Source organism: Dasypus novemcinctus, chromosome 11, assembly GCF_030445035.2.
Source record: "Dasypus novemcinctus isolate mDasNov1 chromosome 11, mDasNov1.1.hap2, whole genome shotgun sequence".
NCBI lineage: Eukaryota > Metazoa > Chordata > Mammalia > Cingulata > Dasypodidae > Dasypus > Dasypus novemcinctus.
In genome coordinates this window covers 62,829,369-62,855,752 of record NC_080683.1, presented here as the reverse complement: position 1 = coordinate 62,855,752, position 26,384 = coordinate 62,829,369, and the positions used below count along the sequence as shown (strand labels likewise).

Here is a 26,384-nt window from a genome sequence, read left to right as displayed (position 1 = left end):
TGCCGGGGGCCGGCGGCGGTGCTGTGGCGGCGGCGGCGGCGGGAGACGAAGCCAGCCCCGCGGCCGCGGGCAGACGTGGAGGGAGCGGAGGAAGCGGTCATGTCTCGCTACACGAGGCCCCCCAACACCTCCCTGTTCGTCAGGAACGTCGCGGACGCCACCAGGTGAGCCGCGGCGGCCGCGGGCTGGCAGCGCGGGGGAGGGGCGGGGTAACGGCCGCGCTGCAAGCCTGGGCCGAAGGCCGGCGCTCTCCCCGAGGTGCCCTTCCCGGGAAAGCGGAGCCCTCGGGCTTCTCCCGGGCCTGGGCGGGACTCGCGCCTCCCCCCTCCCTGCCAGCGTTCCGCCCCGGCGCCACGCAGACCCGCGTCCGGGCCCCGCAGCGCTTTGCGTGTCCTGGGCGCAGGGCACTGCGGGTCGGCGCCCATCCTCTCCTTGCGAGCCGGTGAGCTCAGGGCGCACCTTCGCCTGTAGCCGAGGTCCCTCCCGCTCCTAGCAGTGAGTGTTTCCTTTCGGGTGGGTGCCCGCGATTCAGTCCCTTTCTCTCCATACCCTGCCGGGTACCCCCGATGAAGCTGCTCTACTTAACCCGCCTGGAGGAACTGGGGATGATGAGAACGTCTTCTAAAACAAACGCGTACCCTGGGCCTTAGCATTTCCTTTTCCCCATCTCTGGTCACTTTACAGGTGGTGCTGGTTAAATTTTATTCTTTACGCAATTTTGTTCTGTATACAAAGTATAACAAGAGAATGAGACTTTACGCATTTTTCTTTAAAGTTCTGAGTACATATAAATACCCTTTATAACATGGTTTAGCTAAACCTCCCTGGTTGATTCTGATGCTCTCAGTCCTCTGCCCCTTTTGATAATTTCTGTCATTACAGTGTCTAAACACATCTTAAGGAATGACTTCTTCGCAGAGCATTTTCTTCCTTAATAGAAGCTAGAGGGGAAGGGGGACGTTGATAGGCATTTTTACTAGTCTTACTTTAACCCTCCACTCCCATAAAGCCTCTTTCGATATTGCAATATTATCTTATAAAGGAAAGCTGAGGCCCATAGTTTAAATGACTTGCTTGGGGTTACACAGTTAATAATATATGGAGTCCGAATTCTAGCCATAGATTTTCTGTAAGTAGTTATCATCATAATTATAATTTATCTATTAGGAGTAAATGTTAAGTTTTTTATTTGATATATATATATTGCAACAATAGTCCGTGAATTGGTTAATGTACCTTAGGTGACATTAAAAAGATTATTCCTGTGTTTACATTTTTTCTCTCAACCTATATCAATACTTTACATAGAAACACAAGCAAAATTGAGTTTGGCTTTGGGGAAAAAACAACAACCCCACACACAGTTAAACAGACCAATTGAAAACTGACTATGTATCAAGCCTCTCTGGTTTGTCTACAAGAAAAAAAAAAACAGAGAGAGAGGCTTCCAACATGGCAAGCCAAGGTAATATAAATGAATGAAGCTGTATGGTTATAAGGCACAATAGTGTGTGATATAGACAGTAGCAAATGGAAAAGAACATGTACTTCCTAAGGAGAGGGAAGCAGCTGCTAGTAAGCTCCATCTGGTAACTGCCCTGTAGAAATTTGGACTTACTGTTTTCAAGTCTTAATTTTCAAGAGAAGTCAGAAATCTGGATTTTGTGTGTTTGAACACCCTCATTTACAGAAAATTGGCATTTATTAAGTTGAATCATATGAAATCATTTTTGAAGATTTAAAAACTGTAAAATATTCACAATTTCATATAGTTCAGCTCTTCTTTTTCTAGATCTTTAAACATTGTGCAGGCCAAATAAAACATGTCTGCAGATGACACCTAACCTTTCATCTAGGAAATCCACCCCTGAGTAATTGAGACTGCTAATTGAGATTTACTGATTTCTGTTACCTTTTTTTCACTACTTTTGTAGCTCCACCACTGGGTGGTAAGCAAACTGGAGGAAGCTATGTTGTATTAATCAAATAAAAATAATAACAGCTAACATTTATTGAGTACACCCTATGTGCCAGGTGCTGTACATAATTATGTGCAGTATCTTATCTTACTAAATTTTCACAATGACCCTACACTGTATATTCTTTGTAATCCCCATTTAGAGATAAGGGTTAGAGAGATTAAGTAGTTTGTCTAAGATGGCACAGTGAGTGGTAGTATGATAGTAGAATCATTACATGTAACATTTATTCACAACCTTTTTGTACAAAGTGGTATACAAGTTAACCCCTAAGAATGACACCTAGACACATTTTAAATTTGCTTTAATATTTAGTATACTGTGAAGAAAAACATTGGGATAGAATATTAATCAAACAGAACAAAAATGGGTTAAAAATTTATACACAGTATGATTTTAATTATATAAAAAATAAAAACCAAATATAGAAAATAAGAAAAATCAGACTGGAAAGAAAATATTTTTCAAGTTGTGTTTAATAAGGATGTTTTATAACAAAATCATTTTTTTATTAAAAATGTTTCTTGAAGATGTCCATTTTAATAGAGAGCTAACAAAGCCATCATAAGAAATTGTGGGTTAGTTAGTATAAATAGGGATTAAAGTTGACCACAAGAACTAAAGATTTAGCAATAAACTTTAAATTTTATAGTGTTATGCTTTTTTTCACTTGTGAAACAAGATGTGGATCAGGAAAATATCAACTTTTTTTTCCCAATTTTTAATATTACTCTAAACAATTTTTGAAAGTTGTCTAATATAGTTTATTAATGGACCAAAGTATTGCCCAGATCCCAAATACAGCATTTCCATATTGATGTATAATATCATGTTAGATCAGGGGCAACAATCAAGTACCTATGTTTCAAAGGTGCTGTAGAAAAGCATTTAACAAAATTCAGCAGCATTCATGATAAAAAGTCTCAGCAAACTAAGAACAGAAAGAAACTTCCTCAGCTTAATAAAGGACATCTATGAAAAACCTATAGCTAATATGATATATTTAATGGTGAAAGACTGAATGTTTAACCCCTAAGTTCAGGAACAAGACAAGGATGTTCACTCTAACCACGTCCATTCAACATTTTACTGCAGGTCGTAACCAGTGCAAAAGGCAAGAAAAAGAAATAAAAGATAAAAATTGAAAAGGTAGAAGTAAATCTGTGCCTGTTCGTAGACAACAACTTTGTTTATAAAGAAAAGACTAGGGAATTAACCATTTAAAAAACCCTACTATAACTAATAAGCTAATCAAATTATCAGAATACAAGGTAAGTTTAAAAAAGCCATATTTCTATACATTAACAAAGAATGTGCAAAAACCTTTTCACTGAAAACTACAAAATATTGCCAAGAGAAGTTAAAGAAGCCCTAAGTCAATTGATAGATATACCATGTTCATGAATTGGATGACTCAATATTACACAGTTGTCACTGCTCTCCCAACTGATTTATAGAGTCAATGCATCCTCAAAGCCTTAAATGAAAATAAATAGAAACTGACAAGTTAATCCTAAATTTCGTATTGGTATACAAAGAATCTCCAATAGCCAAAATAATCTTGAAAAAGTACAGTAAAGCAGGAAGACTTAACCTGACTTCAAGACTTACTAAAAAGATGCAATAGAGAGTGTGAGAAGATGGTGGAGTACATAGCTCCAGGACAGTCCTTCCACCAGAATAACTGTTAAACCAACAGAAACTGTCTGAATCAACTGTTTCAAAACTCCGGAGTCTAGAAGAACACTGTACAGCATCCAGGGAACAGTGGGAAGAAGAGGCTGGTAAATTATGATAAATACCAGTTAATTGTTCTCTCTGCAAGGTGGTTACCATCCCCCACCCCCATCCCTCATTCTTGTTGCAGGCAGCAGTGGGGTGCAATCCCTGGTATAGCTTGTCGGTGCCAGGACATATAAATCCAGTTCCCCCAGATCTTGGGGTAGTGTGGGCCAGTTGCTGATCACTGCTTTTGATTACCTACTTTGGATAACTTAGGGCCCAACTCTTAAGTGTGGCCATTGTTCCAACCTACCCCAGACAAAGGTGGCAGAAGAGACTTTAAAAAGGTGCACTTTCTCAGAGCTGTGGAGGACAGTTGAAGGGTTGCATTTTCTGGCCAAGAGCCAAGTCAAGAAAACACAGCTTTGAGAAATATGGAAGAAATTCCTGGAGTCCTTCCAGGTCCCTCCCCAGGCAGTTTGGAGCCAGCCAGGGCTCTCTTTGTGGGTCACTGACCTTGTTCTGGCTGGGCAAGACTGACTTGGGAAAAACTACTTATGATGTTACTAATAAACACTTTCAGAGAGCCATAAAATCTGTTTTCAGTGATTCTTGGTAGTACCTGTTTTAGTTTCCTGCGTGGCTTAAAGCAGCTACCATGAAATGGGTTGGTTTTAAACAATGGGAATTTATTAGCTTACACTTAGGTTGTGAGGATGTCCAAATCAATTTCATCAAGACAATACTTTCTCCATGAAGACTGGTATTCTGGGGCTTGCTGCTGGCAATCCTTGGTCCTTACCTTGTCACATGGCAACCAAGTGGCATCTCCCAGTCTCTCCCTTCTCTTTGGGTTCCACTGAGCAGCTTCTGGTTGCTCTCTCTGGCTTTCTCTGTCTGAATTTCATTCTGCTTATGAAGAACTCCAGTAATAGGATTAAGACCCATCCTGTTTGAAGCAGGCCACACCTTAACTGAAGTAACCGCATCAAAAGGTCCTCCAAAAAAAAAAAAAGGTCCCATTTATAATGGTTCACACCTGCAGGAATGGATTACACTTAAGAACATGATTTTCTGGAGTACATAGTTCTAAACCATCATAAAGATAGATATATAGGCCAATGAAATAGAACTGGGAGTTCAGAAATAAACCCATACACCTTTCACCAAATGATTTTTGACAAGGGTGCCAAGTACATTATTGGAGAAAGAAAGGTCTTTTTAACAAATGGCACTGGGGAAACTGGATATCCACATACAAAAGAGTAGGTGGACCCCTCCCTCACACTATATACAAAAATTAACTAAATGGATCAAGGACCTAACCTTAATAGCTAAAGCCATAAAACTCTTAAAACATAAGAACCTCCATTAACTTGTATTTGGTAGTGATTTCTTAAGTATGACACCAAAAACATGAGCAATAAATGAAAAGCTCATTAAAATTAAAAACTTGTAAGTCACTTATTAAGAAAGTGAAAAGACAGCCTACAGAATGGGAGAAAATAATTGCTAACAATATATTTGGTAAGGGTTTAAAATCCAGAATACTTAAAGAACTGCTACAACACAAGAAAAAGACAACCCAATTAAAAAACAGGCAGGCATTGCCCCAAAATGTATTCACCAAATGCAATGAATGTGCCACAATGAAAAAAACAGGCAAACGGTTTCAGTAGACATTTCTCCAAAGAAGATACATGGATGTCCAATAAGCACATGAAATGGACTGAACTTATGATACATGCTACAACATGGATGAACCTTGAAGACATGCTGAGTGAAAGAAGCCAGACACACAAGGACAGATATTGTATCACCTCACTTATATGAAATACCTAGAATAATTTCAGAGACAGTAGATTGTAGGTTACTGAGGGTTGGGGTGGTGGAGGGGGAAGGGAAGAGGAAATTGTTACTTAATAGGTACAGAGTTTCAGTTTGAGATGAATAAAAAGTAGGGGTAATCAATATTGGTAATGAGAGCATAATGTGAATGTAATTAGTACTACTGGATTGTACACATGAAAATGGTTGAAATGGGAAATTTTGATTTGTATATATGTTACTACAATAAAAAGTTTAAAAAAATTGATGGAGGTGGGGACTAGGTGGAAGTATAGGTAAAATAAAAATGGCAGATTATTGGCAATTGTTTAAATTGAGTATTGGGTTTGTGGGAGTTCATTAAAATATACTGCTTACTTTGTTTCTGTAATTTTTTTGAAATAAGGCAAAAAATCTGAGCTACATTAAACAAAATATATAAAATATTAGAAGAAAATATAAAATATACAATCTTGCGCAGGGTCTCAAAGAAGATGCAAAAACCAAAACCTATAAAGGAAGAGGTTGATGATGATCACAATTTAAAACTTCTGCAAAGTAAAGCATCACAAACAAAAATAAAAATCATCTGGGAGAAATATTTGCAGCATATAAAGAGCAGATATCTTCATTTAGTAAGATTGAATGGTCAAACTCGTCATTACAATAGTTTAATACTTAAAGCTGCTTCTGTGTGTTTATCCTTACCCACTACCATGCTAGTCCCCACCCCTAACTCCCTATGATCCAAGGATCCATCACTAAAGGGCTAGTGTATGGCACAGAGGGGTACAATTGATGTATGTCATTCTCATTGTTAAATAATTTTAATACCACCCTGAACATATATAACACATAAGAAATCAACATCTGTAATATATAAGAACTCCTTCAAATTATGGAAGAGTTGAATTTTCCCAGTAGAAAATAGAAACCTAAATGGCCAGTTAACATGAAAATGTATTGCATTTCACCAGTAAACTAAAATGAAAATAACGAGGTGCCATTCACTTCACCTCCATCATACTGGCAAGGCTTAAAAGGTAGTAATGAAGGGAGCAGATACGGCTCAAGTAGTTGAGTGCCTGCCTCCCACTCAGGACGTCCCATATTTGGTTTCTGATGCCTCCTGAGAAGAACAAGCAAACAAAAACAACAAGTAAAACAAATGGTAAAACCAACTCAGGGAAGCCGATGTAGCTGCGTGGTTGAGTGCCGGCTTCCTATATTCAAGGTCACAGGTTCAGCCCCTAGTATGTCGAAAAAAAGGGGGGGGTATTAATGAAGAGATGGAGCAGTGGGAACTGTTATGCATGTTTTGGGGGAGTGTAAATTGCTTTGTCCACTTTGAAGAACATGTAGTGAAGCTGAAGAGCTACATACCCTCCAACCCACCACTGCTGGTGATACACCCCTTAGAATTTGGCAAGCACTAGGAAGCACATGTACTGTAATGGGCACTGCAGCCCAGTTTGCAATTAAAAAATTAAAAAAGAAAAAAGAAACATCTTAAATATTCAGCCTAAGGAATATGAATGAGTAAATTTTGGTTTATTCATAACAGTACTATTACGGCAATGTAAAATAAACAAGTTACATATGTGAATTAGAGCTGCATGGAGATTCTCAAAGTAGGAGGCCAGTAGAACATCATACATCATCCAGGAAAAGGCAAGGTACAGAGTGATAAAAATAGTCTGATACCATTTATATAAAATTTGACATGTATTTATTGATACATACATTTGAAATAAAAATATAAAACTTTGCAAGGGAATGATGAAAACCTATGGTTATTTCTAAGGTTAAAGGGAACCTTTATAATATCCCGTTTCTTAAATACTGAAAATTATGACAAATGTGAGAAGTATTGAAATACAATAAGTCTTGGTAATAGATACATAGATGTTTGTTTTACTATTCCTCATACTTTTCTGAATGTGAAAATAGAGCATACCAAAAAAGCAAAAATAAATGAAAACAAAAAAACAGCTAACAGTTGAGGGAGTGGGGACAGTGAATGGGAGCCTGCTCTTTTGAGATTTGTTCCTTTAGACTCCCCTTCACCCTTGGCTTCCAGGATTCAGAGCCTCTGTGATACACACAGCTCCAGCCTCCTTCTCTCTTCTGTCTACAATTCTTTTCCTGCCAGCCATCCACATTTGGCTATGGGCTTGAAAGCCTCACAAGCCCTTCATTTGGATTCTTGCTTTCCTAACTGGCTTTGCTACCAGCAGTATGTACATCTGGGCAACGTAACTTCTCTCACCCTTAGTTTCTGACTCTTAAGTGATAAGAGTAATGTGTTTTCATTCATTGATTCAGCAAATATATATTGAGTAATAAGCGACTATGCTATGTCCTTATATACACCAGGGAAGACACATGCTTTAGCAGTGATTCTCAACCCTGAGCCCAGAATTGCTTATGAAACCTTAAAAAAATCAAACTCACAGAGTGGGTGTAGCTCAGTGTTTTGAGTGCCTGCACAAGGTCCCAGGTTCAATCCCTGGTATGCCCTAAAAAAAAAAAAAATTAAACACAACTGGGCCTAACCATCAGGCTGAGGTTCCTATTTCTATAACATCCCTTTTACAGATAATTCCAATATTCAGTAATGGTTGTGAATCTTTGCCTTATATCTATATTCTTTGTGAACAGGAATTGTATCTTCTTACCCACCAAATCCCTATAGCCTAGCACATAGTAGGGGCTCAGCAAAATTTGTTGAATGACTAATAGCAAAAATGCATCATCGATAAATGACCAGAGGGGGATTGTGGGAAGATAGTGGAGTAGGGCACTCAAGACTCAGTCCTTCCACCAGAACAACTATCAAACAAGCAAGAACTGTCTGAAACAAATACTTTGAAATTCTGAAGGCCAGTAGAATATTGTACACCATCCAGGGAAGAGCAGGAGGAAGAGGCTGATAAATTATGGTAAAGAACAGTAAATTCTCTCAACGTGACAGTTACTGGCACCCATCCCTCACTGTCAAGGCAGGCTGCTGTTATGGGGTCCGGCCCCTGGTTCTCTGTCTGGTGACACAAAGTGACACAGAAATCCTCTTCTCCTAAGCCAGGGGTGGACATGACTGATAACTGTCAAACTTTCCATAAACCATTTCAGATAGCTGGAGACCCAGCACTGAGGGTAGCCAGTGTTTCAACCTGCCCTGGTCAAGGGCAGCAGTGACTGTTGTTTTAGCCCACCCCAGACAAAGGCCTGTAGTAGAATCTTAAAGCCACTATGCTTCCTCAGAGCTGTGGGGAACAGTTAGTTGAAGGACTGCATTTGCTGAGCAGGCCAAGAAAACTCACCTTTGGGAAACCATGGAAGAACTTGTTGGTACTCCTCCTGACCCTCTCCCCAGGGCACTTTGGAGCTGTCTGCACCTGGTTTGTATGTCCCTATCCCAGTTTGGGCTGAAAAAAACTGACTTGGAAAAGTCTTCTCCAGTGTGCCCCTTCTCCCAGAATTTGCCCAACTGGCAAAAGCAGCTTAAGATAATGAAAGGAGTGTAAGAAACTATACAGGTGCAATTTGGGGCAAAAGAATGCTGGCTTCAAATACCCAGGAGAGGGATGTCTGTCTCTTGGGAAACAGAGAGGACAACCAAACTCCTGTAAACCGGGGAACACCAAAACAACTAACAAGCAAAAGTCAAGGACAAGACACAGGCCCAGAAAGGCAAGGAAAACCCTCCATACTGTATTCACCTTGGGAAGACCTTCTTGATAAGAGGGCTGAAGCTAAAGAAAATGTCTTATCACCACCTGAGTATAAAATCAAGAAACAAATATCACAGGGAATAAATTCCAGAGTTAACATTTTAAAGTGTTAAAATGTACAGTGTGCAACAAAATAGTACAAGACAAACAGGAAATTGGGGACCATCCAAAGGAAGAGGATAAAAATCCAGAAAACACCAACAAGGAAGCCAGAATGTGGACATGCTGAACAAAGCCTTTTAAAGAGTTATCTTCAAAATGCTTTAGGAGATGAAGGAAAATATAGAGAAAGAACTAAAGGATATCAAGGAAGCAATGAATGTGCCGAATGAGAATAAATTTTAGAAAGGAATCGAACAGAACTACAGGCATTGAGACCATAGTAACTGAAAGGAAAATTTTCCAAGAGGTTTTCAAGAGCATATCAGAGCTGGCAGAAGAAATAATCAGTGACTTGAAGAAAAAACACTTGAAATGAATCTGACTGAGGAACAGGAAAAAGAAAAAAAGAAAAAAAAATGTATATATATAAGGTAAAAATAGCCGAGGACACCTCTGGAGCACCATCAAGTGTACCAATACATTCATTATGGGAGTCCCAGAAGGAGAAGAAAGAGAGAAGAGAGAAGGAATATTCAAAAAAATAATGACAGAGAACTTCCAAAACTTAGCAAAAGATATGAATATGCACATCCAAGAAGTGCGGGCAACACCGGGCATGATAAACAAGAAAAAAAATACACCCCATCATATACTGATCACACTAGGAAATACAAAGTACAGTGAGAGAGTTTTGAAAGCTGTAAGAGAAAATCAATGTGTTATGTACCAAGGAGTTACAATTAGATTGAGTGCCAATTTCTTATCAGAAAGTATGAAGGCCAGAAGGCAGTGGATTGAAATATTTAAAGTGCTGAAGGAAAAAAACCCTGCTAGCCAAGAATTTTATATCTGGTGAAACTTTCTTTCAAAAATGAGGTAGAGATTAAGTCATTCTCAGATAAACAAAAGCTGAGGGAGCTCATCACCATTAGAACTGCCCTACAAGCAATGCTAAAGGGAGTTTTTCAGACTAAAGTAAAGGACTCTAGACAGTGGTTTAAAGTGGCATAAAGAAATAAACACCTTCAGTAATGGTGACCATATGGGTAATCATAAATGCCCGTATTATTGTAGTGTATTGTTTGGTATTAATTCCACTTCTTCCTGTATGTGCTAAAATGCAAATGTGTAAAAAGTATCGATGAATCTATTGTATTAGACATAAGTGTATGATAATATAAATGGGAACAAGTACAGAAAAAGGTAGGGTAACAGAGGTGTAGGAAAAGTATATTTGTGTACTTTTGAAATTAAGTTGTTATCAAACTGCATATGATCATTATATATTTAGGATTTAAGTTTTTAACCCCATGGTAATCACAAGGATAATGCCTGAAAAATATATCCATCTAGAAAAGAGAAGGCACTCAATATGGCTCAACAAAAAATCAAATAAATGTAAGAGTAGGTGTGACTGGAAGAATTGAAGGGGAAAAAAGGTATAAAAAATACAAAAGCTAAATAGCAAAATGGACAAAGAATGTCCTGCATTATCAGTAGTGACTTTAAATGTAAATGGGTTAAACTCTCCAGTCAAAAGGCAGATATTGGCAGAAGGGATTAAAAAACAGTACAACAGTACAAATATGAGAGTGTTCTCATGAGTTATAACAAATGTACAATACTATTAATAATACGTAGTGTTAATAATAGGGGGTGCCACCTGGGCTCTGAGCCTCAGCAGAGTTGCAACATCTACTCTCCAGTTCATTGGATGTACCCAGGTCAGCTGACAGGGAAGTGAGAATGGTCAGCCACCACACTAGGGAACCGAGAGTGTCTACAACTACAAGCAGGAGAATCACATCCATCAGCCATGTGGGATGTAAGCTCCCTCTCAATTTAGAGGTGGAGTGGGCATCATCATCCCAGGGTCCCCGAAATAAAGGAATATAATATGGATTGGAGTAGACTTGCTGTTATTGTACTATAGAACTGTTGTGACTCTAGCAATGGAAGAAATTGTATCATTGATGTGGAGACAGTGGCCACAGGAGTTGCTGAGGGCTGAGAGAGGGAGGAAGAGGTATGATATGGGGCATTTTCGGGACTTGGAGTTGTCCTGAAGGACATTGCAGGGACAGATGCAGAACATTGTTTATCCTGCCATAACCCACTGGATGGACTGGGGGAGAGTGTGAGCTACCATGTAAACTGTGGTCCATGTGGTGTGGCAGTGCACCAGGGTGTATTCACCAAATATAATGAATGTGCCTTACTGATGAAAGGGGATGTTGATGTGGGTGGGGGGGACAGTCTGGGGGTAAGGGCATACATATATGGGAGCCTCTTATGTTTTTTAACATAACATTTTGTGTGATATATTTTTTTAAAAAAGACAATAAAGACAAGACAAAAAAGAAAAAAATATATAATAGGAGGTGTGTGAAAAAATATACCAGTGTACTCTGTGGACCATAGTTAGTGGTAATAGTCTGATCATGTCTTCCATAATCTGTAACAAATATGTGGGAATTCTGGACATTATTCATGATTGTTTTGTAAGCTTACAACTTCTCTAATAAAAATAGTTTTGTTTTTTTTTTTTGAAAGCATGATACAACTATATGCTGTCTGCAAGAGACTCAAATTCAGAGACTCAAGTAGGATGACAGTGAAAGGATGGAAGAAAATATGCCATGCAAGTAGGAAACAAAAGAGAGCTGGGGTAGCTATACTAATATTGGATAAAATGAATTTTAGGTAAAACAAAAAAAGTTATGAAGGACAAACTTGGTCATTAAATACTTATAAAGGGGACAATTCAAGAAGATACAGCAATTATAAATATGTGTCTACCTAACAGCAGAGCTCCAAAATATGTGACGCAAATGACAGATGTGAAGGGAGAAATTGACAGTTTTACATTGATAGTAGGAGACTTTACTACATCACTTTCAACATTAGATAGAGCATCTAGTCAGAAGATCAATACAGTAATACAAGACTTGAACGATACTCTAAGCCTCGACCTAACAGACACATATAAAACAATTACCAACAGAAACAAGTCATGTTCTTCTTGAGTGCACATGGATCATTCTCCAAGATAGACCAATATGTTAGGTCACAAAAGTCACAATAAATGCAAAAATATTGAACTCATACCATGTACATTCTCTGACTATAATGGAATGAAGCTAGAAATCAATAACAGAGAAATGGAAAATTTCACAAATATGTGGAAATTAAATAACACACTCTTAAACAACCAATGGATTAAAAAGGAAATCACAAGCAAAATTAGGAAATATCTTGAAGCGAATGAAAATAAAAATACAGTATACCAAATATATGGAATGCAGCGAAGGCAGTGCTAACAGGAAAAGTATAGATCTAAACACTGACCTTAAATAGAAGACAAACTTTAAATGAGACACCTAACCTCAAGACTGAAGGAACTAGAGAAAGAAAAACAAACCCAAAGTGAGCAGAAAGAAGGAAATAGGGAAAAGGACTTTGGCTCAGTGGTTAGGGCGTCCGTCTACCATATGGGAGGTCCGCTGTTCAAACCCCGGGCCTCCTTGACCCGTGTGGAGCTGGCCATGCGCAGTGCTGATGCGCGCAAGGAGTGCCGTGCCACGCAAGGGTGTCCCCCGCGTGGGGGAGCCCCACGCGCAAGGAGTGCGCCCGTGAGGAAAAGCCGCCCAGCGTGAAAAGAAAGAGCAGCCTGCCCAGGAATGGCGCCGCCCACACTTCCCGTGTCGCTGACGACAACAGAAGCGGACAAAGAAACAAGACGCAGCAAATAGACACCAAGAACAGACAACCAGGGGAGGGGGGGGGAATTAAATAAATAAATAAATCTTTAAAAAAAAAGAAGGAGGAAATAAAGGTCAGAGTGGAGATAAATGAAATAGAAAACAAACAACAATCATCAAAACCAAAAGTTGGTTCTTTAAAACAATGTATAAAATTGACAACCCCTTAGCTAGACTGACAAAGAAAAAAAGAGAGAGGATACAAATAACTAAAACCAGAAATGAAAAGGGGTAATTACTACTGACCCTGCTGAAATTAAAAAAAATTATAAGAAGATAATATGAACTATATACTGATAAATTAGAAAACGCAGATGAAATGGGCAAGTTCTTAGAAACACACAAACTACCTACATTGACTGAAGACAAAATACAAGATCTCAACAAACCATTACAAGTAAAGAGATTGAATCAATCATCAAAAACCTCCCAGGAAAGAAAAACCAAGTAGCTTCACAGGGGAATTTTGCCAAACATTCCAAGAATACTTAACTCCAGTAACTCCAGTTGTACTTAAACTCTTCCAAAAAATTAAAGAATGAGGGAACACTCATTCATTTTGCAAGGCCAACATTTTCATACCAAAGCCAGATACCATAAGATTCTGAAGGGAGAGAGAGGGAATAACAGGTGGAACATAGGGCAATGGGCATTTTTAGGGCCTTGGAATTAAGTGTAAACCACAATGTAAACTATAGACCTTGGTTAGTAGCAGGGCTTCAATATTTTATCAATTGTAATAAGTGTACCACACAATTGTAAGATGTTCTTAATTGGGGAAGATGTGGCAGGAGCAGTGGGGTATATGGGAATGCCGTATACTTTCAATGTAACTTTCCTGTAATCTGAAACCTTTAAAAATAAGGTTTATCATTTTAGAAAATGATACTGTAAGAAAAGAAAACTACAGACCAATTTCTCTTATGAGTATTGATGCAAAAATCCTCAACAAAATACTAGCAAACTGGATCCAACAATATATTAAAAGAATTAACACCATGATTAAGTGAAATTTATCCCTGGTATGAAAATTTGGTTCAGCATAAGAAGATGAATTAATGTTATACACCACATAAATACAAGGAAGGAAAGAAATCATGTGGTCATTTCAGTTGATGCAGAAAAGACATGACAAAATTCAGCACCCTTTCTTGATAAAAACACTTAAAACACTAGGAATAAAAGGAAACTTTATCAACATGATAAAGAGTATAAATGAAAACCCCAGAGCTAACTTCCTATTTTATGGTGAAAACTTGAAAGCTTTCCCTCTAAGATGAGAAACAAAACAAGGATGCCCACTGTCATCACTGTTATTCAGTATTGTACTGGAAGTTCTTGCCAGAGCATTTAGGTAAGAAAAAGGAAGAAAAGGCATCCAAATCGGAAGGAAGAAGGAAAACTCTCCCTTTCAGATTACATAATCTTATATACTGAAAATCCACAACAGAGCTCCTAGAGCTAATAAATGAATTCAAAGTGGCAGGGTACAAGATCCACACCCCAAAACCAGTAGTGTTTATATGCAAAAGCAGTGAACTATCTGAAGAAGAAAGGAAGAAAAAAAAATTGTTCACAATAGCCACTAAACAAATCACATATCTAGGAATAAATCTAACCAAGCATGTAAAGGATTTTTATGCAGAAAACTACAGAACATTGCTAAAAGAAAGAAAAGAAGACCGAAATAAATGGAAGGACATTGCATATTCATGACATCAAGACGTCAGTCCTACCCAAAACAATTTATAGATTAAAAGCATTCCCAATCAAAATTCCAACAACCTTCTTTCTGGAAATGGAAAAATCAATCATTAAATACATTTGGATGGGCAAGGGGCCCTAAATAGCTAATGCCATCTTGAAAAAAGAAGAATAAAGTTGAAGACTCACATTTCCTGATCTTAAAACTTAGTACAGAACCACAGTAATCAAAACATAGCACTGTCAAAAGAACAGACATAGATCAATGAAATTGAATTGAGAGCTCAGAAATCAACCCTCACATTATGGCAAGGGGCAAGGACCACACAATTGGGAAAGAAAAATCTCTTCAGCAAATAATTTTGGGAAAACTGGCTCTCCATTTGCAAAAACAAAATAAAACAACAACAAAAACGAGGGGGACCCCTACCTCACACCTTATACAAAAATCAACTCAAAATGGATCAGAGACCTAAATATAAGTGCCGGAAATATCAAACTCCTAGAAGAAAGTAGGTAAGCCTCTTTAGGACTGTGTTTTAGGCAGTGGTTTCTTAGACTTTACATCCAAAGCACAAGCAACAAAAGAAAAAATAGATATATGGGATCTCATGAAAATATAAAACTTTTGGGCCTCAAAGGACTTTTTCATGAAAGTAAACTAGTGACCAACATAATGAGAGAAAATATTTGGAAACTACATAAAAGCTTAGCATCCAGAATATATATAGGTTACTAGGCAAGGGGTTGGGGAAAAGGAATGGGAAGTTAAGGTGTAAAATATACAGGATTCCTATTTAGAATGATGGTAATGTTTTTGTAATGGATGTTGGTGATGGTAGCACAACATTCTGAAAAGCAATGAAGTATATATCTGAATGTGATTAAAAGAGGAAATGTTAGGTTGTATATATGGTAACAATACTTTTTTTAAAACAAAATCCATGGACCTACATTACACAAACAGTGAACTGTAAGTTAACGTGTTGACTCTAGTTAGTGGTACATTTATTAGAATGTGCTGGGAGAAAGTATAGCTCAGTGGCTGAGTTCCTTCTTCACATGTACGAGGTCCTGGATTCAATCCCCAGTACTATCACCAATTGTAACAAATGTAACAAATGTTCCACACTAGTACAAGTTGTTAATAATAGGGAGGTATATTGGAATCATGTATTTTATGCGTAACTGTTCTGTAAACCCACTACTTCTCTAATTAAAAAAAAAAAAACCAAAAAGACCTTACTGTTCCCCTTCAAAGCTAGTAAGGAAGGCAGGCAATTAAACATGTTATTGTATTAAATAGTGTAAGTCACCTCTGGTGTCTGGCATATAGTGGATGCTTAGTCAATGTTAGTTGAGTTTTTGTAATGAGTCCTAAGTCCACGTCTCTAGGGGAGTGGATGTGGCTCAAGCAGTTGAGCACCTATCTCCCACACGGGAGGTCCTGGTTTTAGTTCCCTGTGTCTCCTAAAGAAAACAAAACAATGAGCAGAGGAGAAAAAAAATCCACATCCCTAGCCTTAATCAATGACCTCTAGTCTTCAGAGATGATACAATTAATTAATATTATCTGTATAATCAGAATATGTAGTTACTTAAAGAACTGTTTAGATGTTGCACCATCATCTCAAACTTGGCATTTCTAAACCTGAAAGCTGCTTTGTCTCTCCCCTCTCTTCAATCTAGCTCTCTTTTTTAACTATCTTAATTTTCTCATTGATAATGTCTTCCTTCTGTTTGCCTGAACTAGACACTTTGTAATAACTTTAGAATCTTTTCTGTGTACAGAATGTTATGGTATGCAGTATATTACAATGTGCCCTTATTTCTTCTGGGCCTGTGCCTATATCTTGATGCTGAATCCCTAGGATTTCCAGGAAGGGTAGGGTGTTAAGAACACAGACTAGCATCAGACTGGTGGTGTGGTTTCAGCTCTGTTACTTACTGGCTCAATGTAATGACCTTAGATGAGTTAATCTCCTGTGCCCTCAACTGCAGACAACCATAGGGTTGTGAGAAATGATTTCAGAACAGTGCCTGGCATATAAGTGTGATGATATAACTGTTAGCTATTACAGTTACATAGTTAGTCTTTTCAGTTGAACTGTAGGCTCCATGAAGGCAAGTATCATGCCATGGATTTTTTTGGTATTCCCTTTTCATTACCTACCACAGTAGAAGGCACATAGGAGGTTCAAATATACTTGTCAAATTTAAGAACACAGGAATTTTATTTTATGATTACTAGTAAACATCCATTTCTCTTTAAAACCCAGGGAATAATTTTATGACTTCTTTAGAAGCCTGTTGTATATGCTGAATCTAATTCTTGCTGTGTTTAACATAAACATGAAACTATAGTAAAGCAAATGAATATGTTCTTAATGGAAGATAATAATTGGAACTATGTTGTCAGCTGGCAATTGGAAAGTCTTTTAATGGGGATAACTTTTAAAGGCAGAAATGCTGGGTCAATGTTTTATGAGCTTGACTAAGCCTAACAGTCACCTAGAGTGCTTGTAAAAATATGGATTTCCAGTTTCTAATCTACCTCTTAAATCAGAAACTCTTGACGGAGGAACCTGAGAATTGTTTTGTTTTGTTTTTTTCTTTTTCCTTCCTTCTTTTCAAAACCCCAGGTGATTCTTAATGAGAGAAAATTGCACATAATACTGGTATAGAAAATGTACTTTCTTTTGAAAGTTTCAACTGGATTTCCAGGGGCTAATATTTTAATCCAGCTCTTCATATTTCTTTGCCTTATTTCTAAAACACTTCAGGCCTGAGGACTTGCGCCGTGAGTTTGGTCGGTATGGCCCTATAGTAGACGTTTACATTCCACTTGACTTCTACACTCGCCGCCCAAGAGGATTTGCTTATGTTCAATATCCTTTATTTTACTGTGTGCATGTGACTATACTGCATACATGTGCATATACATATGTGTATTCTGAAGTGTAATAAGATTAATATTGCCTAATTAAATGTGTTTATTTCTTTATCTCAGAAAATCTAAAGCAGCCCACAGTAGCTGGCAAGCGCCCCCCAGTTTGAACCAACCTGTTAGCTAGAGTCCAAGTATAAACCGAGCAGGCGAGACAAAATGCACCTAAAGTTCAAGCATCAAGGAATAAAGAGGGAGGGTGGACACAGATATAAAGACCTGGAAGAGGGGAAATCTTTATCAAGCAAAAGACAAAGCCAACACCAGGTTGAGACTTCGGCTTTCCTACATTTACTCAGAGTTCCAGAGTCAAAGCCAAGTCTGATTTTATTGGTTCTGCGTCTCTTAGAAAGTCCATCTTGCAAGCCTTAAAGAGTAAAGGTCAAGGTTCAAGATCAAGTGACATTGAGGTAATTTCCAAAGTCTCATTTTGTATTGTGTTTCTTGAGCTTTTTCTGTTTCTCGTTTTTAAAAAAATTAAACCAGTTAACAACCTCCTGAAATAGTTTCCATTATAATTAGGTTTAATATGTGATTTATATAGAAAGGGAGTTTAGTGGGATATTATAAACCAATGTATATAATTCCAGATGTTTGTACATTGCTTTCATGTTTCCTTTGTACTAATGTCCCAATTAGTACAACATGAAAGTATGTTTAAGGTGGTAGGTTCAGAGATAAATATCAATTATAAAGGACTAAGTCAGTTTGAAAGTATGTTTTAGTTTGTTTATGTGCTGTTTTGCTTATAATTTCTGATTTCTCCTAAATCTCTTTAAAAAGTCTTTTAATGAAAGAGTAATTTTAATTTCAGAATGAAAGCTTCTGCTGATTTTTCAGTGAAAAACCTGATGGATACTTAACCTGAAAGAAGGGAGTGAGTTCTAAACAGCGTATATATGCAGCCTGCAACTATACTAATGTATACATTAAAAGCACAGTCACATGTTTGTTTCTGTTTTTATTTTTGGATCCACTCTTTTGAATCATAATGGGGCTTTTGTTTTCATAATAAAGAGTAAAGGCTTTTTCCCTGATTATTTATATTATGCTGGAAACGTGAGCTTAACTTGAAATTGTTTTTCCTATTAATTACCTTTCACATTTAAAAGATTTTTAAAATATTTTTACTTGATACCTGATGTTCAAAGTGTCCTTAACAGCTAGTCATATTTGAAGATGTTCGTGATGCTGAAGATGCTCTTTATAACCTCAATAGAAAGTGGGTATGTGGCCGTCAAATTGAAATACAGTTTGCACAAGGTGATCGCAAAAGTAAGTGTTACTAAACCCTAGCTCTTGTTTATTAAGCAGAATGAGTTTCAACAATGACAGATTTTTTATTTAAAGTTCTTTCAGAAAATGATATAATATACTAGTTAAGTGGCTATTACTGAGATTTTCGGATAATGAATTATAAGTCTTATTTTTCATATTCTAGCACCAGGCCAAATGAAATCAAAAGAACGTCACCCTTGTTCTCCAACTGATCACAGGAGATCCAGAAGCCCCAGCCAAAGAAGAACGCGAAGTAGAAGTTCTTCATGGGGTAGAAACAGGAGGCGCTCTGATAGTCTTAAAGAGTGAGTACAAAATACAAGAGGATTGCAAACTTCCATTTTTTCTGGAAAACATTTTAAAGTCTTTTTAAAGACAGGCCACTTAAATCATTTTGTTTAATATACATAAATAATGAACTTTTGTAGAAAGATATGCCCTTCTTTATCATGTATTGTTATTTCAGTTCTGTTTATTGGATAACTTCCTTGCTTTTATTTCATAATGAATTTAACTTTAATTTTTAAATAGATACTATACACTGAAGAGAAAGCAAAAAATGGAAAAATATATTGGACAAATAAAGTGAGGAATCTTAGATACCATTTTGCCCAAATGAACCCAGCCATTCAGAATCTTGAGTTCTGATGGTAGCTAAATTTTAAAAAAACAACACTCACTTGTGAAGGAGGTTGACTGAAGTATAATTTAATTTACTTAAAAAAGGTAAATTGTTATCAAGAATAAATTTCAAATATGGCAGTATTGTAGGAAAAAGACATAAAAAACAGTAAATTTGGGTAAAAGATATTTGTAAGTTATTAAATATTTTGCTAGCGAGGAGAATAATACTCTTAGAATAATAGTAAATCACAATGGAAATTACCGGATGAAGCTATTGAAACAATAACTGAAATTGTCTTAGCGTGTTCAAAATTTTAAACATTTACAGTGTTTCTATTTGTTTTAATGCTGCAATTTTTCATAGGCATTGTATTAATTTCCTAGGGTTATAACAAATTATCATAACAAACTGAGTGGTTTAAAACAAATTTTTTCTCTCATAGTTCTAGTATATGTCTGTGTCCCTACAATAATCATTGGATTTAGGTCCCGCCCTAATCCAGTATGATACCATCTTAACTCAATTATGCCTGCAAAGACCATATTTCCATTGATTGGCTATTTGAGATTTAGACTATGATGTGTAGTTTCTATATTCAAATACAAAATTATATTTATAAAACTTAAAAATTGGTGAACAAATTTTAAAAATTTTGAGATTGACATGCCATAGATATAGGGGAGAATATATACAATCTAGTTTCACATAAATTTAGAATGATGTATGTGGTCCATATAAAGTGGTTTGATCTATATATCAAAGTGTTTGTAATATCGCACCTAAGTAGTTCTGTCCTAACATATTGAATGTCTGCTGGCTTTGGTGAAAAAGACTTGTGAAAGACAAAAAAAGAAAGGAAATTATGTTTGATTCATTAAGAATATTTGTTTCCAAATGCATGGTGCCTTAGTTAATCACCTTTTCTCCTGAACAATCTAAAAATGATGGATGCTTTTGGTTTACTAGTGAAAGTAAAATAGAACACTTGGCTGGAGAAAAAAAAAAAGTGGCTCTTGTCCCCAAATCATCACAGGACTAAATCTTCTTGTAAGACAACACTATTCTGCTTTGTACTAGTTCCAAGACCATTGACAATTTACTTGACCCCAGTTTCTTTTATCTTTGTAATTGTATTATAGCTAGTGCATATCTTATTTAGCTCACAAGGTATTTATTAGGATCATTGTATATGTGTGTGTGTGTATATATATATTAGAACATATATACTATAAGTCTAACATTGCCTCTTGGCCTTCTTTCTTTAACTCTGACTATAACATCATCTAGGAATTTTTTTTTTTTTTCTACTTAGGTTTTAATTTCAGGAACATTTTTTTATTTTGTTTTCTACAACTGCCTATAACATGAAGAAAATTTAATAATTTCTAAAAGACTATGCTTTTATTCCAGAATATATATGATTAATAGAAAAGTACAATTCTCTCTCTTATAATGCAGGTATCTCAATTCCTGTTAGAATAACTGAAGAACAACAAAACTACTCAAATAGTCTCTTAGCTGACTCTGTTTCTTGATGTGGAAGTTTACTTGATTCAATATAAATTTATTGTTCAAAGTTCTCGTATTTCAACTGAATTATTTATTCTCCAGTGCTCTTCATTCCTTACTGTAGTTCCAGACTTCTTTATGGGATTGTTTGCCTTCAGTCTAAAGGATTCTTTTTAGTATTTCCTGTAGGGCAGGTCTGCTAGCAATGAGCTCTTGTTTTTCTGAATACATCTTTATTTTACTTTCTTCTGCTTTATTTTTGAAGGATATTTTTTGCTGATGATAGAATTCCAGGTTGGCAGGGATTTTTCTTTCCCTTTGTTTAGTAATATCAGTCCATTGTTTTATGACTTCATAGTCATCTGTTAGCTTTAGTGTTACTCCTTTGAAGGTAATGTCTCTTTTATTCTCTGGAATGTGAAAAATTATCTGGATGACTTTATCATCCTCCAAAGAAAGTTATTTTCTTCTTAAGGTAGGCAGAGTAGTGGCAGATCACCTTGATTCTGTCGTGGCTGGTTTTAAGCATTGTTAAGTCTAGTTGTTTGGCACTTACTCTAGTTGTTTGGCACTTACTAGGTTATCCCTTACCCCTAGGATGTGACACTTCTGTTTTCTTAATTGGAAAGCTTGAGTTGTTACCAAGGCTCCTCCATATTTTGGGAGGTTGAACTCCAGCCTCTCCTCAGCATCATGTGGCTAATAAAATTTTGGCATAATTCTTGAATCTCCCAGTTGATGTTTTTTGCTGGCCTCTTGAGGTCTTATCCTATGTGTGCTCAGCTTTAGATGATGGTCAGTGACTTAAGGAGACTTTGAATGTAGATTGAGGTTTTTTTCCTGTAATTCCCTTGTGTCTGGAATTTGTTCCTCAAACCTGGTACCCCTAAATTCTAACCTCTGTCTCTTCTGTTCAGAAAGCCATTTTCTGCTTGGACTCTATTCTCCTATGTTGTCATTTGCAAAGTGTTCTTAGTAAAAGAGCCAAGGCTTGTAACTACTCAAGTTCTGCTTGTGTTGGTTGTTCTCCAGTGCCTTCAAACTGTTGTTTTATAAATATTGTCCAACTTTTTTTATAACTATTTTATATGGGAAAGGTAGTCCGCTACAAGCTTCTCTATCATGGAAGACCCAGAAGGCCTACTTTCAGAGTTTTTTTTTTTTTTAAATAAGCATTATTTTATAAACTTAAAATCTTTTCTTTCTTTCTTCCTTCTTTACTCCTTTCCTCCCTTCTTTCCTTTCCATCCTTTCTAGGAATCATGTAACCCAGACTAAATTTGCAGAGTATTTTTCAAGGTTGACCCATGTATAAAATATCCAGCAAATTAAAATTCTTTGGGTCATAATATGCTAGTATGACAGATAATACAAACTTGTTACTTATGTTTGAACCAAAGTATGCCTAATAAAATTAGAATTGTCTTTTATCTACAAAACATAACAAGTGTTATATAAAATATTTTTTTAAGTTCCTGAAAAATGATGTCTCATAACCTCTTTACTGTTTTTGTGTGAAATATATCTTCTAACATTATGGATGTTTGCAGGTCTCGACACAGACGATTTTCTTATAGCCAGTCTAAATCTCGGTCTAAATCACTACCAAGGCGGTCTACCTCAGCAAGGCAATCAAGAACTCCAAGAAGAAATTCTGGTTCTAGGGGACGGTCAAGGTCCAAGTCCTTACAAAAAAGGTCCAAGTCAATAGGAAAATCACAATCAAGTTCACCTCAAAAGCAGACTAGCTCAGGAACAAAATCAAGATCACATGGAAGACATTCTGACTCCATAGCAAGATCCCCATGTAAATCTCCCAAAGGGTACACCAATTCTGAAGCTAAAGCACAAACAGCAAAACACTCTCACTTTCGGTCACATTCCAGATCTCGGAGTTATCGTCATAAAAACAGTTGGTGAACAGCTACAGAAGAGCACTACATAGCTTTTATTATACATTATTAAGCCTCCCATTATGTTAAATAAAAATTCTTCAAGGCTTAAAGAAAACATGAGTTGATATTAGTTACTTTGGGCATGTGCAAGAAATAAAATCCCCTTAGTTTTGGATTAAAAAAGATTTGGTCTCAGCTTACGGGCCCACACCACAAATCATGTGTCTAATGTCACCATTTTATGGATCATTTTTGTTTACATTGTAGCAAAAGGGTACTTTTCAAAGGAAATGGGTGTAAAATGGAACTAATTTAGAAAATTCTACTTGGCTGTTAAGTATTAGTAATATTAATACTTTTTACAGAAATATTTTTTACTTTAAAGTACTTTTACTTTCATGTAAAAACTGATCATGACTATAATTGCATAGGGCAGACAAACTATTTGACATACCCTACATCTGTTTTGTATCTTCTATTTAAACTTGGGTCAATTTCTGATGGATAGTAGTTCATAATACAAAATTCTGATATTCAAAGTAGAATTAATATAGTGACCAGGCATTCAAAAGGTATATTCTCTCTTCAATTAAAAAATAATTTTATTTTTATTGAATGGAACAGTATGAGCAAGTTCACATTTGATTGCATTCTGTACCATGTTCATTTCAGCCTTGTCAGATTTTTTTAGAAAAATTGAATATGTAATGATTTGAGAACTACTTCTCTAAAAACTATATTGTACAACACTCATAATCCAAAAATATTCATATCAAGCCTTATACATTTGAAAAGTGGTACATTTTATATAAAGTCATTTTATACCATTATTTCTACATACCTACTTTTCACTGTTGCAAAATTTTTTTTTTAGATCCCTAGCTCAAGACTTTGAATTGTATACAATATGTCTCATTATTTTTTAAACAGAGTGTTTAGTACCTTGTATTAAGAAACTCAAGACTGCATCCTTAAAAAACACCTTAGCAGCATTTGGATTTTACATTACACTGCCTTTAATTTTTTTAAACAAAATAACTGTTGATAATTATTGCTTTTGTAGTTGTTATAACAGAACTTTCTTTAAAAATGTGTTTGTAGTTTACATTTTTTCAGAGAAGGTTTTGGTAGCATTTCTGATAAAATGGTTTTGCATATGATTATTATGGGAGACATATTTATAGAGCTCTACTTGTGTACCTTGTTGAATTATATTGTTGAAATTTAAGAGTGCTCAGCCCACACAGTTAATATTTGTATCTAGAGTGCTTAAGAAAAAAAAGTCTTATAATATCTTGCATTTTTAGCATACAGGAGCCAGTGTTGCTTTTATTTGTTTTGAATACAAATTCCATTTTTCTTTGCATTTTTTAGATCCTATATGTAAGAATCAGTTTTAAGAAATAATTTGTATGCTGGTATTATTTGGAAAAGTACCATAAATTCATGTAGATTGTACTTTATGAATAGATTTTTCTCTCTTTACTCACAGCAAAATTTATTTATTTCAAAATTACAATTCTCTGAAGTGTTTAGCTCTAATAAAATTTAATTATAAAATTATGTGGCACTACTGACATTTAAAAGATAGTCCAGGGAAGTGGATGTGGCTCAAGTGATTAGGTGTCTCCCTCCCACATGGGAGGTTCCAAGTTTGATTTCTAGTGCCTCCTAAAAAAAGAAGATGAGCAGACACGTAGAGCACACAACAAACAGAGCGCAGACAGAGAGTGCAAACAGTGGGGGCGGGGAGGATAAATAAATCTTTAAAAAGTCCAAAGAAAGAGGAAGACAAATATTAATGGTACTTTTTATATTTTCTAAATGTCTAGGTTTACACACACACATACATGTTGTCGTTCTCTACACTAATAATTGATTATAGTATGTTTACTCTGCATTCATGAACAGATCAGTATCTTAGTAAAAAGTTAAGGAAGTTTAGTATTTCTAAAAAGGTATTAGAGTCAGTTATTGTACCTAATTTCCTTAATTTTATTTTTATACTCCCTCAGATATGTTAGATATTTTAGGTGGATTCAGCTTGTCTCAAGGTAAAACAGTACTTAAAATAATTCAGACAAAGACCATTGCATTTAAAGGAATTGTGAAGAAGGTTGAATAAAAATATCATATCCAAAGTAGTAGTTTTTTTCTTTAAGTGTATCTATTATAATTTTGTTTTGGAAATTACAAAGAGTCAAATACATATGAAAGTGTAATGGAGGAATTTAGACAAAAAGTGTATACAATTAACAAAGACCAAGGAGCAAAGCGGTCCAAGATAATCCTGCATTTCAGTAGTTATTTTAAATGTAAATAAACAATCTGGTCAAAAGGTAGAGACTGGCAGAATGGATTAAAAAGCATGACTCAACTATATGCTACCTGCAAGAGACTTACCTTAAATTCAAAAACAAGTCAGTTGAAAGTGAAAGGATGGAAAAAATATATTTACCAAGCAAATAGTAGCCAAAAGAGAGCTGTTTATCATATAAAAGTAGATTTTAAGTCAAAAACAGTTATGAGGGACAAAGGTAACCATATCTGGTAAAGGGATCGATTCAATGAGAAAACATAATTTAAAATAAATATACTGGGAAGCAGATTTGGCTCAGCGGAGAGAGTGTCTACCTACCACATGGGAGGTCCAATGTTCAAGTCCAGGCCTCCTGACCTGTGTGGTGAGCTGGCCCATGCAGTGCTGATGCGTGCAAGGAGTGCCGTGCCATGCAGTGGTGTCCCCCGCATAGGGGACCCCCACACACAAGGAGTGCGCCTCATAAGGGGAGCCGCCCCACACGAAAAAAGTGCAGCCTGCCCAGGAGTGGTGCCACACACACGGAGAGGTGATGCAGCAAGATGATGCAACAAAAAGAGAGACAGATGCCCTGTGCTGCTGACAAGAATACAAGTGGACACAGAACACACAGCAAATGGACATAGCAGACAACTCAGGGGGTAGAGGGGGTTTGAGGAAGGGAAAAAAATAATAAAAATAAATATACAGTTGACAGCAGAGCCCCAAAATATATAAGCAAATATTGACAGATTTGAAGGGAGAAATAATTATACAATATTGTACAATAATAGTAGGAGACTACAATGCACCACTTTCAATAATTGATAGAATATCTTGCCAGAAGATCAGTAAGGAAATAGAAGATTTGTGTGCTACTATAAACCACTGGACTTAACATATATGTAACGACCCAATAGTTGAATACACATTCTTTTCTAGTGCATAGATCATGTTCTAAGATAGTCCATATGTTAGTCACAAAACAAGTCTCAATAAATT

The 26,384-nt window shown here is 36.5% G+C and overlaps 1 protein-coding gene across 1 annotated transcript; it reads left to right on the top strand.

Moving 5' to 3' along the window:
- On the top strand, positions 1–25,224 carry SRSF12 (serine and arginine rich splicing factor 12). The gene is made up of 5 exons (XM_058307142.1): positions 1–164; positions 17,613–17,734; positions 18,944–19,051; positions 19,218–19,359; positions 22,739–25,224. Exons 1-5 carry the CDS (start codon positions 100–102, stop codon positions 23,106–23,108), a joined length of 807 nt encoding a protein of 268 aa, XP_058163125.1. The 5' UTR covers positions 1–99; the 3' UTR covers positions 23,109–25,224.
- The last annotated feature ends 1,160 nt before the right edge of the window (positions 25,225–26,384 follow it).